At 41.2% G+C, this 17,762-nt stretch overlaps 1 protein-coding gene across 3 annotated transcripts; it reads left to right on the plus strand.

Moving 5' to 3' along the window:
• Positions 1 to 12,987: 12,987 nt before the first annotated feature.
• On the plus strand, positions 12,988 to 17,277 carry TRAPPC5 (trafficking protein particle complex subunit 5). 3 transcript variants are annotated; one of them, XM_069094389.1, is made up of 3 exons: positions 13,005 to 13,126; positions 14,396 to 14,457; positions 15,677 to 17,277. In XM_069094389.1, the coding sequence occupies exon 3, from the start codon at positions 15,700 to 15,702 to the stop codon at positions 16,264 to 16,266; it is 567 nt and encodes a 188-aa protein (XP_068950490.1). In that variant the 5' UTR covers positions 13,005 to 13,126; positions 14,396 to 14,457; positions 15,677 to 15,699; the 3' UTR covers positions 16,267 to 17,277. The 3 variants fall into 3 exon arrangements, 2 of the variants coding, with proteins under 2 accessions (XP_068950405.1, XP_068950490.1); XM_069094304.1 differs by lacking the exon at positions 14,396 to 14,457 and having other exon boundaries at positions 12,988 to 13,126; XR_011169480.1 differs by lacking the exons at positions 13,005 to 13,126; positions 14,396 to 14,457 and having other exon boundaries at positions 15,659 to 16,344; positions 16,546 to 17,277.
• Positions 17,278 to 17,762: the final 485 nt, after the last annotated feature.

The following is a 17,762-nucleotide window of genomic DNA, read 5'->3' on the forward strand; positions in this document are numbered from 1 at the left end:
TTCCTTCCTTCCTTCCTTCCTTCCTTCCTTCCTTCCTTCCTTTTGAAATGTGAATTGGGATATTGACATCTTTCCTTTGAACTTCCCATAGGAGGTTGACAGGTTCTGTCTCTTCTGCTTTCCCTGAGCATAGCAAACCTGAAAAAGATTTCCTAGCCTTGGTAGCAAATTTGTGTTTGAGACTTTGCGATCTAGCACCTAGACCAGCAGGAAGTCACCTAGATGATGACCTCCATGATAATTTGGTTGCTGAGGTGAAGCTAAATACTGCTCAGTAGTCCCCCAAAATGTTTCAATGTTTTGAAAATGAATGGAACTTCAACCTTGTTTAAGATTATAATACAAGTTATGGATTACCATATGAAACTATTTGTCAATGCATACTAATGAGTCTTTTGTAGTGGATGAAATACATGGGTATACTGTTCCCAGTCAACTTTGTACATTGAGTACTTTTCTTTTCTTTTTTTTTGGAGGGGTGAAGGCAGGGCAATTGGGGTTAAGTGACTTGCTTAAGGTCACAAAGCTAGTGTCAAGTGTCTGAGTCCAGATTTGAACTTGGGTCCTCCTGACAGTCAGGCCAGTGCTCTATTCACTGCACCACCTAGTTGTCCTCCTAATGAGTATTTTTCTAGAAGGAACTCAGTTAATTCTTTTTGGGGAGAGTCTATACATGGAAAAAACATAATTTTTGCTTAAGAGGTTCCTTCTAGAATTCTTATTCTGAGGTAGGTGCAAAATGAGCCAGAGTGAAAAAATAAATCTGACTCCTCCCTCTAGAGCGAGGATCCCATAGGTCTCTACCTGGTCCACTTAAGCCTGGAGCTGCGGTTCTGTTAGTGGGAGAGAGTGAACCTGTTTCCCTGATTAGTGAGTTGTTAGAATAGCAAGAAATATTTATAGTAACACTTGTGGTTGTAACAAAGAAGTGGAAACAAAGTGATCATTTGGGGACTGGCTGAACAAATTGTGGTACATGAATGTAGTGGGATATTGCTGCATTGTAAGAAATTAAAAATATGATGAATTCAGAGAAGAATGTGAAGACATATATGAACTGATGAAGAAAGCAGAAACAGGAAACAGTATATACAATGACTACAATACCTGTGCAAATGGAAAGTACAAAATCTTCCAAGCTGAATACTATGTAATTGTAGAAACCAAGTTTGGCCCTCGAGAAAAGTTAAGAGAATTTAACTCTTCTTCTTTGCAGAGATGGGGTGGGACTGGGGTAGGGTAGGGAGACTATGGATGTGGAGTAGTGTATACCATAAAACTTGGTTAATACATTGGTTAGTTTTGTTGAACTTTTTTCCTCTTTTTTTATTACAAGAGATGGTTTACTGAGGGAGTAGGGGAAGATATATTAAGAAACGAAGGTCTTGTAAAAACAAGAGATATCAATGAAAACAAAAAAAGAAAAAGAAAAGGACTATGTAAATGGAAACAACCCCCCATCTCCCAAAAGATTCAACTTAATTATTGTGCTTATAACTATCTGATTATTAACCTTATCCCAAAGAGTAGGACCTCCATTTAGGTGGGGGGCTGCTGGCTGGCCAACCTTCATTCCTCTTCTACTTTTGCTTCTGACTTTCCAAACTATGCCATCGTGTCTAAGCTGCAATCTTGCCTTGGAACTTTTCTCAGTGCCTGGGACATCCTTTCAGTGGAGTAAAGGTCACTGCCTTTGTGACCTTCTCACCCAGGAACATCTCTCTACCATGAAGGCTCCTTCTTCCTATTGGTGAGTTCATCCTAAGCCTCCATTTTGTGGAAGGGTCCATGCTGACCAAGCTTTATTTCATGCCTAGCTTTGCTTCTGACTTTCTGGACTTCAACACTATGCCCCCATGTGCTTCCCCTTTTCAGCTTCTTTTTGTGTTATTCCTTCCCCCCCCCCCATTAGAATGTAAACTCCTTGAGAGCAGGGAAAAATCTATTGATCAGTGATAGAGACTTCCAGAGACCAGCACAGAAAAGATGCTGATCATGTAATAGGGACAGAAACAGGAGCTATAATAAAGGATCTGAAGGCCCTAGACTACCAGTTGTTGTGAGTCCTTTTGAATTGATGAGTTGGAGGAAAAGCCATATGTCTCTCGTTGCCCCTTCCCTGCTTTCTCCTGTTATAATCTATAATTCAGAGAAGGGGTCCAAAACACACATGTCCCTTGTTTCTTTGCATGAGCTGTCCCAGAATTTCCCAAGCTAACCCCCAAAAGGTGAGAGGGCAAGAAGGAAGAATCTTAGAAGATGATCAGAGAGAGATGGCTCCATGTAGGACTGTATACATAAATTTCCTTTAGCTTTTCTTATGTTCAATAAACCTTGCGATCATATTATAGTAAATACTTGAAGCAGAAGCTCTATAGTGAAAGGGGAGAAGTTTAGGTATCTGTAGGATGAGTCCTCTGGTGGTCAGTGGAGATAATGCAATATTTTAGGATGGTAATTCCACACACATCCCCCACGTGATTCTGACAAACTATTGTGATGGTGGCTCAAGTAGAGTGCCATCTGGCGGGCCACATAGAAGTCACATTTCCTCTCTAGATAACACAGTGTCAGGATACCTTTCTGTAGGCTTCACATGTGCAGTATGGTAGCTACATAACACAAGGAAGGAACTTCAAGGGTCACACAAAGTAATTTCAGGGGGCAGTTGTGTAATGGAGATATTTATTAGAAAAGTCTTCACACATTTCTTTGTTGATATTATGAAAACTATATTTGATTTCCTTCATTTAACTCTCTAAACTCTCTCCTTCATCAACCTCATTCACTCCCATGGCTTCAAATGTCATCTTTATGCACATAAATACATAGCTAGAACACAGTGCCAGCTAATTAGAGGGCACTATCATCCTCTGGTTTAACACTATCTAGATAAGAAGAATAAGAGTTGGGGGTGGCTAGGTGGTGCAGTGAATAGAATACTGGCCCTGGAGTCAGGAGGATCTGAATTAAAATCCGGTCTCAGACTTACTAGCTGAGTGACCTTGGGCAAGTCACTTAACCCCAACTGCCCTGCCTTCCCCCCTCCAAAAAGCAAAAAAAAAAAAAGTCAATCTTGGAGTCATCCTTGCCTTTTTTCCTTCACTCCTGCATCCAATTAGCCTCTAAGTCCTGAAGATTTCTCTCTTCATAATTTTTCAAATTCATCCCCTTCTCACCACTCACTTTCTTACTATTTTAGTATAGACCTTTATAACTTCTCAGTTGGACTAGTCTCCCTGTCTCTGATCTTTCTCCCTCAGTAGCCCATCCTTCACATAACATTTATGGTCTTTTTATGGCACAGGGCTGGTCATGTTGCTCCCTGGCTCAAAAAAAGTCTGTGGCTCCCTATTAGCTCTAGGATAAGAAACAAAATCTTTAGGCTGGCATTGAAAGTTCTTCACAATCTGACTATGACCTATCCTTCCAGTCTTATCTTTCATTAATTTCTATGACATGCTTGACATACCTGTCAGTCTAGAGTACTAGTATCTACCCAACTTGGTACTCCATCATCCTCATAGATTGTCCTCCCCATGTTTGAAATACACTCCTTCCTCTCCTCTGTCTCTCACTATCCCCAAATTTCTTTAAGGCTTAGCCCAGGGGTCACCTCCCCTATGAAGCTTTTCTGATGCTACAGTTAAAATTGTTTATTTTTTCTTTCTCCTCAAATTTTCCTAGTGTATTTTATCTAAATCTCTTCTATGACCTCATCACACTCAAATCTGTACTTTACTTGTAGGTATACATATTATATATTCCAATAAAATGTAAGCTTCTTGAGAGCAGAAACAATGCCATCTTTAAGAAGGGTATTATATGAAAAACAGGATTTATTTTATAATGTTCTCCATTGTGTTAAATCCCCAGGCTACATTATGAGTAGTGAAACAATGTGAAAAAAACAAACAAACCATTTTGAGAATGTGAGACAACAGAACACTATATAAACATTTGTTTCTACTCAAACTTATTCTAAATTGGAATTTATAAATACCAATTTCAAATTCTACTTCTAGTTTATCTCTTTTGGTTTTGTTGTGGTTGTACTTTGCTCACTTGCTATTTTGTTGATTTTTTTTTCCTGCTGTCTTCTTAATTGATTAGCTCTAGGCTTATTTTATTAGTCTTTCAAAAGAATCAATTTTTAGCTTTATTTGTAATTTCCATAAAATTTTTGTTTTCCAATTTATCCTCTAATTTTTAATATCTTCTCTTTTATGCTTATTTTATGTTTGCTTATTTGTTGACTTTCTAATTAAAAAAATGAATATTTAATTCATTAATTCTCTCTTTTGTTTTGTTAATGAACGTTTGTAGGGATATCATTTTATCCCTGAGAGATGCTTTAGCTATATTCCAGAAATTTTAGTATGTTGTTTTTATCATAATTATTTTCTTTCACATGCTTATTAATTGTTTTTTGTGATTTATTCTTTGACCTACTCATTATTTACGACTTCATTATTAAGAATCCATTTGGGTTCATTCTTTTGTTTGTGATCCTTGAGCCAATGACTTTTTTATTGTATTGTGGTCTATAAAGGACGCATTTACTATTTCTGCCATATTATACCATGTTTCCCCGATAATAAGACACTGTCTTATTATTTTTTTGGACAGAAAAACACCAGAGGGCTTATTTTCAGGGGAGGGCTTATTTTAATGAACATTGACAGCGATTTTAATAAACAGGTAAATGTGAACAAAAAAATGTACCTTTATTCAATAAGCAAATCACTGGGGAAGAACAGGATGACGCGCTCACTGCTGCAGCTCTGATTGGATGTAGCTCGGAGAGCAGCGTGCATTTCACCCGGGGTGGGGGGGAGGACGGTGCATACAGGGGGTACCGTAATGTAGCGTGTAGCACAGCGGATCACCTTCACTACAGTAGCAATCTCAATAGGGCTTATTTTCAGGGGAGGGCTTATTTTAGAGGAATCTTACACAGTAAGGGGAGGGCTTATTTTCGGGATAGGTCTTATTATCGGGGAAACACGGGTACTTGTTTGCAATAGCTCTGTAAAAGTTCCATGTAGTGCTAAGAAATACACATATTCTTTTGCATTCCCATTTAGAAGATAACATAAGTTTTTAAACTCTAGTTTCTCTAATAATTTGTTCATTTTCACATTGTCATCTTTTTTGTTTTTGTTTTGCTTTTTACTTTTTGTTAGACTTATCCAAAACCGAGCAAGGGACATTGAAGTGTCCTGCCACTATTATGTTATTGTCTATGTCTTTTTGTATCTCAGTTAATTTGGATACTAAGGCATTTGAAGCACATAAATTTATCACTGATATTGACTTGCTGACCATGATTCCTTTCTGCATAGTTTCCTTGCTTATTCTTTTTTATTTTTCGAATGTTTGCTTTTGCTTTGTTAGATAACCTGGCTGTAATTCCTGCATTTTTGTATTCACTTGATGCATAGTAAATTTTCTCCCAATGCCTCAGTTTTATTTTGTGTATGTCTTTGTTTTTTTTTTAAAGCAACATATTGTACGGTTTTGTATTTTTATTCAATCTGCCACTTTTTCATTTTACTGGATTGTTTAATCCATTCACATTGAAAGTTATGAGTTAGATTCATATTTTCCTCCATTTATCTCTGATTGGGTATTTTTTTAAAGTTATGATTTCCCCCTTCTTCCTCTGTAGATGAGTAGACACAGCACTGTGTCTCTTTGCTTACTTTATATATTTTTAAAGTGGACTTATTCCCAAGGCTCTCTTTCCCTCACCCCTGAACCCCTCCTTCCATTTTTGATCCCTTTCCCTTTGAAATTTTACTTATTAGTTCATTTTTCTCTCTCCTTCATCTGGTTATTTAATTCTTTCCCTCTTTCTTTTTGTTCCTTCGTTAGTTAAGTAGGTTCACTCCTCCTTCCCTTTAAATAGTCTTCATTAGTTTTTAAAGTGTTTTGCACCTGTATCCAGGGAGAATTTTTCTCTTCTTTATCTATCTCTTTCCGTCTAGGCTACACCCTCATTCTCTGGTTTGTGATCCCTATATAATCATCTAGTCCTTTATTCTCTACATTCCTCATGGAGTCAGTACTTCTGAGGTATCCATTTTGGGCTCTCCCCTCTATTCAGTTTCTGCCACTGCCTTATAAAGCTTGTCCCCTGGGTTCCCCTTTTACATTGTGCCTTACTCCCAGAAAAAATGTCAATTCCTGTTGGTAATAGAAAAGACCTTGCACCCCGGCAGGACCCCTGCTCCCACATTCCTGATTATGTAGCCCATGGCTACCTATACCTCCCCCTGGTCACCTTTCTTTCCTATTTTCTTCTACTCCTCTTTTCTTGGTTCCTGCCCTACTGTCCCATGTGCCCCCAGGAGTTCCAACTTCACCCCCTCCTGAGGCAGAATGAGTGATCTTTTCAAGCACCAAATCCCCACAGACAACATGTAGGACAAGGTCCCTGTCTCCCTTTATATAACATCTTTTCTCATCCATGGGAGATTCATCAGTGCAATCCCCTCCCAATATAAAAACGTGGGTTCCCTCTTTTTACTCCCCATTTCAATCCTTTCCCCCTTTTCCTCACTCATTCCCCTGTAGGCTCTTCTCTTCCTGGGAGACCACAGAGATTATCCTCCTTTCATTGCTAGCCCTTAATTTGACCAGGGCATGTTACACATTCTCCTCTATCATACTTCCCCATTTCCACGAACCCTCCCATTTTGTAAAGTTGCCCCACACAAGACATTGATTCACTTGTAGGCAAAGCACTGCAAGGTTCTGTCCCTAATGTCCCTCTCCATCATTACCTCCACCTTATTTCTGCCTTCATCTCTGACTCCTTGTATAAATTTAGAACCTTGGTCTCTCTGCTGTCACCCTGTTCCTGTTGCTGTCCATGACTGCTTTATTAATTCACTCTTCCTACCTTTCTTCCTGTTGTCTGGGGTGATCAAAAAGCAAATAATTTCTTCAGTTCTGGTTTTCTTTCTAAGAATGTTTCAGGTGCCTTTTTATTACTGAACATCCATCTTTTTTTCATTTAAGATTAAGTTCAGGTTTTCAGGGTAAGTTACCTTGGACTTCATCTTGAGCTCTATTGTTCTTAACACATTATTCTATTCTCTCCTACGTTTTCTGGTGGGTGTCAATTTTTTCCCCCTTCATATTTAAAAGTCTTTTTCTTGGTTATTTGCAGAATTTGTTGTTTCTGAATTGAATTGCTAAATTTAACTACTATATGAATTGGGATTTTGCTGCCTTTTTTTTCCCTAGAGGTGATCTATGCATTTTTTTCAATTAGTATTTAATTTTCTGTGTTCAGAAGTTCTGGACAGTTTTCTTGCATTATTTATTGCTTTACTATGTTCTTCTGGGAGAGATACAATCCTTAGGTTGTCTCTACTCACTTGTCTTCAGGATCAATGTTTTGCTTGAATAGAGAACATATTATTTTATTATTATTGCTTTTTGCTTCTTTTCTTCTAGATTGTTCTTTACTTCTATGTTTGTATTCCCAATCAATCATCCACTCTTTTGTTTCTTAGGTGAGACTTGTCATCGCAGATTCAAGGTTTTCTGTTTTACTATTTCTGCTGTGTGGGCCATAAATCCTGCTCTCATAGTTCTTATTTATCTTTTAAAACATGTAGGAACAGTATGTTATAGTACCATGTTCCCTTAAATTCTACAGGGTCCTCTATTTCATCAAGTGTTGTCATTTTCCTTTATTTTGCAGTTTCTATTTATAGATGCCTGAGCTCATTGACTAGATCTGGAGAAAATATTTCCTTCTGCTGTTTTCCCTGTCGATTAATCTGATTATGTTTAAGGTCTTTGAGTTTTTTTTCTCCTGAGATCTTTGGTGATTTAAATTCCCCCTCTTATTTTCCCCTATTGCTTCCTTTCTCTCTCATTCCCTCCCCTCCGGTGGTGGTTTCCTTGGGGGCTGGATTTTAAAATACCTCAGCCTCCTCCCAAACTGGGTAATTCATGCTTCACTAGTCTAAGTCTCTGCCTCAACTAACTTTTGCTGGGACAGAACTGGCCCCAGTTGGAGGTTGGGTTCTTTCCTTCATACTTGCTGGAATGCCATAGAGACCCTCCCCAATCTCAATCCCTCCCCCCCACTCCATCCCATGGTATCTTGTTCCACTCCCACTGTTTTTCTATTCTCTAGCTTTCCAGTTCAGAGCACTGTGATGCTAGTGCTATTGCAAGTCTGGATGATTTCTGCCCTTCAGAGTTTGGAAAATCAAAACTCTGGTGGTGGTGGTAGTGGAGTGATTGGGCAGTGGGTTGACTTCTATTTCAAGACCAGATATGTGTCCTACTCCTTTGCCTCTGTTTCTCTGCTCTCCCGAGGAGATCTTTTCCAGCATAGAATGCTGCCAAGGTCTCAGCCAATTTCTGCAATTTGGAGCTTGTATTTCCATGGGAGGAGATACTGAAGTGTGAGGTAGTGTGTTGTAATAAGCCTGTGGGTTAGGTAGTATGGCAGGCAGTTGGGGTGCTGAGTGATCTCAAGTTAGGTTTTACCTCATGGGTTTTTAATTTTTGGTGGGGTTTCTGGTGTCATGGAGACAGCTGTATTTACTTTATCTTTGGCATGTAATTTCTGTTTTGAAGAAGTTTGAGATGTCATGAGGATTAAAAAAATGCCTAGTTCTCCATCTTATTGGTCATGTGACCCAGAAGTCCTAAAACTGTCATATCAAAGGAGAAAGTGACTGTTATTTAAATTTAGATTGTGATGTCCAATAACATTACATATGTCTAAACCTTAAGGAAAATACCTAACAAGTGTTCATACTGTACCAGACTAAGACAAGTGTTAATACTGTATCAAACTAAAACAAGTGTTAAGATTAAAGTATTAATACCACATTAATACTAAAGTACCAAACTAAAGTATCCAAGACTGTTGATACTGAAATCTTTCTAGAGTCCATGTGATTTTTATTCCAATCTTTTAAGCCATGCCTTTTTTTGACATAATTGCCGGAGGCAATATTAGCATTCCTACAGAGATGTATTAGAGAGATGCTAAAAATATTGCTTTTGTTCATTTCCTGCTTTGAGATAGCTTACTTTAGGGGCCATAGTGATGAGACAGTTTGCAAGTCCTCAGATCCCACTCAGCTCATCCAAATCTGTCCTAAAAGAGCTGATTCAAGGTCATAGTAGGTTCAAGGAAACATGAAATCATGAATGTGAGTATTCTTTTTCTATGCTTAAAGTTTTATGTTACATACTTGTATACAGATGAGCACATAGATATTTGTATATATCTTAATCATTCACTTAAGTCTTAGAGTGACCTTCAGTTCTTGAAGGCAGGCTTTTTATCAAGTTAGAAAGATTTAAAAGTATGGATACCTGTATGCCTCTTATCCAAAAACTAGTGTAGCTAGGTTTACTGTGGTTTATCACTAGCCATCAAGCAATAAATTTGGGGGGCACAGAAATTTATGAAGGTTATCTACTGTGGCTGTAATCTGTGTCAAGTCAATAAGTCAACAAGCATTTGTTAAGCACCTACTGTGTGCCAGGCACCATACCAAGTACTTTTCTTGTCGAGTCATTTCAGTCATGTCTGACTCTCTGTGACCCCCTTTGGGTTTTTTTTTTCTGGCAAAGATCCAAGAATGGCTTGCCATTTCCTTCTCCAGGTCCAACTGAGGTAGAGTTAAGTAACTTGTCCAGGGTCATACAACTAGTAAGTGTTTGAAGCCAGATTTGAATTCAGGTACTATGCACTAAGCATTACCCGCAACCCCCCCCCCCAAAAAAAGGCAAAAAGATAGTCTTTGCTCTGAAAGAGTCCAGAATCTATTGAGGAGATAACAACTATTTATAAACAAGATGTAGACAGGAAAAATTGGAGATAATAAATGGAGGGAAGGCACTAACATTAAGGGGATCAGTAAAGTATTCTTGTAAGGGTAGGATTTTTGTCAATGAAATGAGAGATCATAGAAACTCTGAAACCAGTTTTTAGCTAATACATAGGTCGACATAGCCATGAACATGGAAATCACCTAAATTCATTATCAATACCTTGTTCTGATCAATCTGATGGGATTCTGTTATTTCTTTAAAAAAAATAGAACAAGGAAGAGGAGATTAAATTTGTCATTAGATCTTGTACTTTTAAAGTGACATTATTATTGCAGAAAGCTTAAGGATCCTACGAACTTTTGCCAAGGTGATAAATTAAGGTTGCATAGTTTTTATAATTTTTAAAACTTAAACAATTTTCAGACTATACTAATAAATTATATATCTCATGATTTGCTTATCCCTATAAATATTCAGATAATAATAGTATTAATAAATGATAAACCCAAATTCTTTATAATGTCTCAAGATAAGATAAAACTTACTTCAGTTGTTTTTAAAATAAATTAGAAAACTCATTTCTGGGAATTTTTTTTATATAGGAGGAACATATATAAACAAACTTGCTTCTTTTTTTAAATTTGAATTTATTCATTTTTTAGTTTTCAATTTTGTGGAAATGAATGTTGAAAACTAAAAATAAATAAATAAAAATAATAAACTTGCTTCTAAAAAGTTAAGAGGATTTTTTTTTCTTCTTTTTGAGGCTGGGTTAGAAGTGCAGCAGACGATAGCTACTGCTTGACATAGAATCTCTAATTTGATCCATTTCTGATCTGGGCTGGCTTTAAGCAGTCAGGCAGATAAATCCCTAAGACTTCTTTCTGCTTTTGATTCTGATTGCTTCAGGATCTGCAAAAAAGGCTGCCTTGGGACTATGCCATTTATCATTATGATTATTATTAATAGCATTTATGTGGCACTTTAAAGATTTGCCATCTCATTTGAGTCTCACAAACAACCCTGTGAAGCAGATTCTATTATCTCCATTTTGCAGATGTGGAAACTGAGGCAAATGATGATTAAGTGACTTACCCAAGGTCACACACTTGGTAAGGTCTTCCTGACTCCAGGTCCAGTGCTCTATTATATCACTTAACTTCATGTCAACAAATAATAATGTTGATAAGAATAAGAATACTCACTTACTGAAATGGACCTGTGATCTCACCAAGATGAAAGCTCCCTCTGATGATGCAGATTGGAACCCATCCAAGAGCTGACCATCATGTACACTTCTTGCCCATCTTCTCTCGTGAGTTTTCCACTGGGGGTCCATTCAACTTGTTCCCCTTGTTACCCAAGGGTGACGTGGAACACTCTATCTAGTTGTTCACTTGTCATCCCTTGGCATGTGACCAGTCCATCTTCTCTTTGTATTATTAATTTCCCTGATGACATGTCTTTTATTCTTATTCTTCTTTGAAGTCCCTCATAGGCTATATGTTGCAACCTACTCATATACACTGTACATCTCTCCATTGTCCTCCATATCACAACTTTTAATACTTCTGAGACTGTTATATTCCATGTCTCACTGTTATACTGTAACACTGGTAGGATGTTGGTACTAAAAAGATGGGCCTTTGTTTCTATGAGAAGTTTGGGGTCATTAAAAGGAGTTTTTAAAATTTCTCGAAGGCAACTCATCCCAAACAGTAAATGGAGTGATTCATAAAACTTTACAAGCAACATTCTTAGTATATGTCACCATACCAAATATTCAACCTCTCCAAACTACTTGGGATGAAAACCTTTCAAAATATAGAGACCTTGTAGAGGAGATCAGAATCCTGTGGGAACAAGATAATTTCTCTGGGTTTTAGTTTCCTCACTTGTAAAATGAAGGAGAGGGCTAGACCAGATGGTCTCTGAGATCTGTCATCCTGTCTCCAAGTGAAATTGAGCTGAGGATGCTTTTGGTGAGCTTACAGATGATGAACTTATATGCTAATACTTTCATTAAGCTACAAAAGTAATCATTTTATCCCTTTATGCAATAGTTCATAGAATATTAAATAAAAAAGTATAATAGTACATTGGTAGCTTGTCTGAAGATTATTTCTCTCTGAAGCCAATAAAAAAAGATGAAAAGAAGATGATGATAAAAATTGTCATAGGTTGTAAACAGCGGGGCTCAAGACAGGGAATGCTCTGCCTCTGACACATAGTAGAGACTTAATAAATACTAACCAGCTGCAAAACAGGTGCTGATTTGCATCAGTAGAGGGAGTTTTCTCAAGGGGAGTTCACAGATCTACCCCTCAAAAGTCAATCTGACAGTTGGACAAACATTTATTAAGCTCCTGCTATTTACCAGGTGTTGTGCTGGGTGCTGGGGTTATAAAGATAAAAATGATAGTCCCTACCCTCAAGGAGTTTACATAACCATACCAACTAGGGAATACACGCACAGGTTATTATTAATAATAGTAGTTGGCATATATACATATATGTACATAAATGTATGTGTGTGTATTTTTAAGATTTGCAAAGTCACTTAACCCCAATTGCTCTACCTTCCCCCCTCCAAAAAGAAGAAAAAAAAAGATTTGCAAAGTCCAGAACATTAAGTCCGGACCCTGTAGCAAGTCCTACTAAAGATACACTGAGGGAGGTGTGGTGTGGGAGACAGCTTATGCCTCGGGAGTCAGAGAACTAGGTTCGAATTCTGACTCTGCTACTTGTTTTACCTTCCATGTCATTAAACTTCCCTGCGTCTTAGTTTCCTCATCTGTAAAATGTGTGCGTGCAGATTGGACCATGACCGTGATACCCAGAGTTCACTTTTCAAAAATCACATGCATTTTTATAAAGCACTTTCTTCACAACTATCCCGGGGAGTAAGTAACCTAAATTTTATTATCGAGATTTTGCAGAGTGGGAAACTGAGGGCCAGAAGGAAGCATGTGGCTACATCTAAGGTTTATGTGCCTCAGTTTTATAAACGACTTCAGAGGTCGCTCCTAGCTACCGAATAGAAGCTTAGCAAGCAAACGCCCCCAGCGCTCGCCCCGCCCCTCGCGCCTGCGCTCTCCGCTCAGGGCAGCTCCCTCTGGGACACGCCCCTTCCTTTCTGCGCCTGCGCCCTACGGTCAGGGTAATTTCTGCCGAGACCCGCCCCCTCACTGGGAGTCTGGGAGGGTTTCGGCACGAGCTGACAGCTCCGTCTGCGCCTGCGCCCTCCCAGGTCTTTTACGGCAGCCGTAAAGGGGCTTTGCCTTCGGCTGCGGCTTCGAAGGGCCTGGTGAGTTTTCTCAGTCTCCGGCCGTCCTGTGCCCCCTAGCCTCGTCCCCGTACGAAGCAGGCGGGGTTTCCAGGTCCTGGGAGCCGGAGTGTGGGAAGGCCTAGGCCTCTGGCCCGCGCCCGGCCTGTGCTGTCTCTGGGCCTCCGCCCTGCGTGGCGACCTCCAAGCACCTCTAGGGATCTCTCTCCCGGCCGCGTCGGGGCGTAGGGGGAGGGGCTGGGAGTGTGGGTGGGGTCATGTCCGGTGTCTAGGGGCCATTGGTGGGGGGACAGCCCTACGGGGGTCAGCATTCGATGTGGGGCTGGAAGGAGACTTCATTGAGCCCACCTCCCCTTATTTTACAGATGAAGAGACTGAGGCCCGGACAGGTTAAGGGACTTATCCTAGGGCATACAGGAAGAAAGTGGCAGGGTCAAGATTAATCTGGGGCTTCCGTGGGGGAGGGGAGGAGGGTGGGTTGGAAGCGTCATCCTCTTCTAGGCCAGGTCGGAGAACCCAAGACTTGGGGGTCTCTCAGGCCCCAGACCCTATTGGGCTTTGAGTCAGTGAAAGCCCCTCCCTTCTCTCCACTCTCTTCTCTGGGTCCCTCTCAACCTCCCGTTTTGGAGTCAGGAAGATGAGAGTTCAAATCCTGCCGCTTGCTTGCTGTGAGACTCTAAGCAGGTCACTTAAACACTTTGCGTCTGTGTTTCCTCATCTGTAAAATGGGGATAAGAATAGCGCCCATTTCCCGGGGTTGTTGTCAGGAGCGAATGAGATAATGTTTTGTGAAGCCCTGTGCAAACCTTAAATGCTACTCATATTACTGTTGTTATTTATTGGGCCTTCGAGGATTTGTGATTGATCTTGATCTGATCTGAATTGGTCCATTGTTAATCGAGTCTTATCAAAACATTTGTCCTGAAGATCAGGTCTTTGTAGAAAGACTAGAGCAGCCAGGAGGCTGGGAAAAAGCCATTGCCATTGTCCCTGAGCCTCCTTATGTTTAGCTAGGTTGGTCTTTTCTCTACAGACCTACGGCCCACACAATTTATTGGCATAACATTTGAGAGCTCAGAGACATCTCCACACAATGAAGGTCATAATAATGATGAGCCCAGTTCACATTTCAAAGATGAATTGCAACTTAGCGCTTTCTTTACAATAATCCTGGGAAGTAGATAATAATTTAATAGCTACATTTATGGAATTTTACAAAGACCTTCACATATGGTATGATCCTTACAACAAACCTGAGAACCAGGTGCTGTTATTTTCTCTATTTTACAGATGAAATTGAGACAGAGTTAAGTTGTTAACTCTTGGTTCAGTTGCCCAGGGTCACAAGGCAGGTAAGTGTCTGAGGCAGGATTTGATATCAAGTCTTCCTGACTCCACATCCTGTGTTCTTTGCATTGTATCACCTACAGACAGCTTCATTTTACAGATAATGAAACTGAGGCCCTGAAAGATGTATGTGGTTAGATAACGATTTGTGAATTTAAGTGAACTGAAAGCTCAGTGTGAGGTAGCAGTCTGACTTGGCAGCCAGAAGTGAGTTCATTGAGAGGCTTAGAGTCCAGAATTCAGTTCGATTCAGATCTAGGCAATAAGCATTTATTAAAATCTACTGTATGCTAGAGACTGGAGAAACAGAAAAGGATATAGTCCTACTCTAGTCAGTCCATATCTGCAGTACTGTGTCCCCAGATATTTTGGGGCCACTTTTTAGGAAAGACATTGGCAGATTGACCAAAGCTAGTCCTGGTGGCTTCCCCCTAAGATGACCCTGTTTGATCATTTTCCTAGCACTCTAAGTAGCTCCCACTGATATAATTGCAGATACTTGTAACAAGTGGGAGCATGTCCAGAGAAAGTGACTGGCAGTGAGGGGGCTAGAGGAAGGAGCTGGCCATGTTGGGCCTGGAAAGAGAAGACTTGGCTTGGTGTTTAAGAGACAGCATGAGCTGGTGGGTGGAGAGCTGGAATTAAATCCAAGGGGGTCAGTCTTGTTCAGATCTGGCCTCCAGTACTAGCTGTGTGATCCTGGGTCAGTCATCTCCCCTCTTGTGTGCCTTACTCCTAAATCCAAGGTGGGCTGGGGCCAAGATTGGGGAATTGGTGGAGGAACTTTGGTTGCTCAGAAGAACTGGTATTTTGTGTATTTGTGTCTTGTGAAAAAGGGATTACACTTATTCTTTTTGGCCCCAGAGTACAGAATGAGGAAGAGGGGGTAGAAGAATAAAGAGGCAGATTTAGCTTCAACGTATGGAAAAACTTTCTAATAATGAGAGCTGTCCAGAAGTAGCCTGGGCTGTCTCTATTTGGAAGATAATATGTTTCCCACATGTAGATCCTCAGTAGAGTCCATATGACCATTTACTTGATATGATGTCCTGGGGAGCCTTGTTCAAGAATAGGTTGGACTAGATAACCATTTAGTCCATGATTCTGTGAAAGGGACTTGTTCTGGGTCACATAGGGAATTAATGATAGAGCTGGAGCTAGAAGGCAGACATCTGACTCCCCACTCAAGGCTCTTTCTCTTATATTATTGCTTCTCCCCGCAAGGTTGTTCCCACTGCCTAGAAGCCATGGATGCACGATTCACAAGAGGGAAGTCAGCCATCCTGGAGCGGTCACTAGTAAGGCCCAAGACAGAGGTGAGCCTGAGTGCCTTCTCCCTGCTGTTCTCAGAGCTGGTTCAGTATTGCCAGAATCGTGTGTACTCCGTGGCAGAGCTGCAGGCACGGCTGGCAGAACTGGGTCAGCAGGTAGGCGCCCGAGTGCTGGATGGCCTGGCCACTCGGGAGAAAGGCGGCCGACGGGAGACTAGAGTACTGGGTGCACTGCTCTTTGTCAAGGGTGCAGTGTGGCGGGCACTCTTTGGCAAGGAGGCAGACAAGCTGGAACAAGCCAATGATGACGACAAGACTTACTACATCATCGAGCGTGAGCCACTCATCAACACGTACATCTCCGTGCCCAAGGAGAACAGCACGCTCAACTGTGCCAGCTTCACAGCAGGTGTAGTTGAAGCTGTACTCACCCACAGTGGCTTCCCCGCCAAGGTCACTGCCCACTGGCACAAGGGTACCACACTCATGATCAAGTTCGACGAGGCTGTTATTGCCCGGGACCGGGCCCTGGATGGCCGCTGAGCTGAGGACAGACTAGGGAATGAGAGGGCAAGGCCCTTCTTTGTATTTTTGAGCCATGGTCCTTTGTACCCCTGGATTGTTCCTATTGCCAGATGAGCAACCTACTCTTCACCCACCCACCCACCCCACTACCCCTGCCCCCAGCCTACCACAATGTGAACTCTCATCACTTCTCCTGACTCTTGGCTCTTTCTGCATTTAGTCACCAGGCCTCGTCTGTCTATGGTTTCTGGTGTCGGGGAGTATATTCCCTGGTGTGCTCAGGGACAAGGGACTCAGGTTCCTCTAGGCTTGACCAGGCTAACCTCCATAATCTGGGTTTGGCCTGTTTTTATTTTTTATTTTTTTTTGTGTGTTATCTCCTGGATGGTATGGAGATGAATAGGGGTGGAAAGAGGGGAGGGTTTTCTTAACTCTTGACTCTTCTCTGCCTGGTTTCTTGGGGGACTCAGTATAGGGGCTTCTGTATATTGTCAGTTGAGGAAGAATCAGTCAGTGAGATGAGCCAGGGAAGACAGACTGTTTCCCTTGAAGAAATTCTGCAGTCCTATTGCCTGGACCCTCTGGGGAATATTCTAGGGGATATGTGTTTAGAGGATCCCATGGCTTTTTATCTGCTTGGGGGGTGGGGGGAGGGTCCCACATAGTTCTATCCCATGACACACTGGCTAGGGACCAGAAACTGAGCTGTCCCAGTAGTTCCTACTCCTGCTTGAGTAGGGGTAGTTCCCTTGATCAGCCCAAAACCTGGCATCTTAGTAGCTATTATACAGTCAGAGGTAGATTTAGGTTTCTGTTCCAGTTCTAGGGAAGGAGTATGATCAAATGTTTAATCCTCGTGTCACCCCAGGATTCCTCTGTCCTTTCTCAGTTTCTGCCACTTTCCCCCTCACCCATCAGAATCTTGGGTGATAGTTCGGTCCTCATAATTTCTTTTGGGGCTCTGAAGACAGTGAATTGCTGCTAGAAAACAGTGTGATATACATTAAAGCAAAGTGTTCCTGGAGATAATCTGTTGTCCTTTTCTTTCTTTGGTCACCTCACCCACAGCAGAGCTTCCCATTGCCTTCCCTTGTCCCTCTCCCTCTCCCTCTCGCTCTCCCTCTCCCTCTCCCTCTCCCTCTCCCTCTCCCTCTCCCTCTCTTCCCTATGTTCTTGGATACTTTGTTTCCTCAGTGTTGAGCCTGAGAGCTCAGGGATGGAGTTCCAGCCCAGATTCTTAGTGGTCATGGGCCATGTGGAGGGGAAGAGGGACTCAACTGTCTCTTGTACTTGCCATCTCCACAACTCTAGGTGTGATAGTTGAGTTTCCTTTGAGGATAGGTTAGTTTTGGCTAAGTAGTCGAGGGCTAGTCCTGCCATCTTTATTTCACAAAACCTTTTTTGGATGCCCTCTTTGTGATGCCAAGCTTAGCACCATTTGGAGAGAGCCATTTAGGCTGGACCTTGGTCTTCTCAAAGCTCATCGACTGAGTAAGTGGACAGAGGCCATTGAG

This window comes from Petaurus breviceps, unplaced genomic scaffold (genome assembly GCF_028583685.1).
Source record: "Petaurus breviceps papuanus isolate PSGF00001 unplaced genomic scaffold, PetGlider_PUasm1.0 103, whole genome shotgun sequence".
NCBI classification, from domain to species: Eukaryota; Metazoa; Chordata; class Mammalia; order Diprotodontia; family Petauridae; genus Petaurus; species Petaurus breviceps.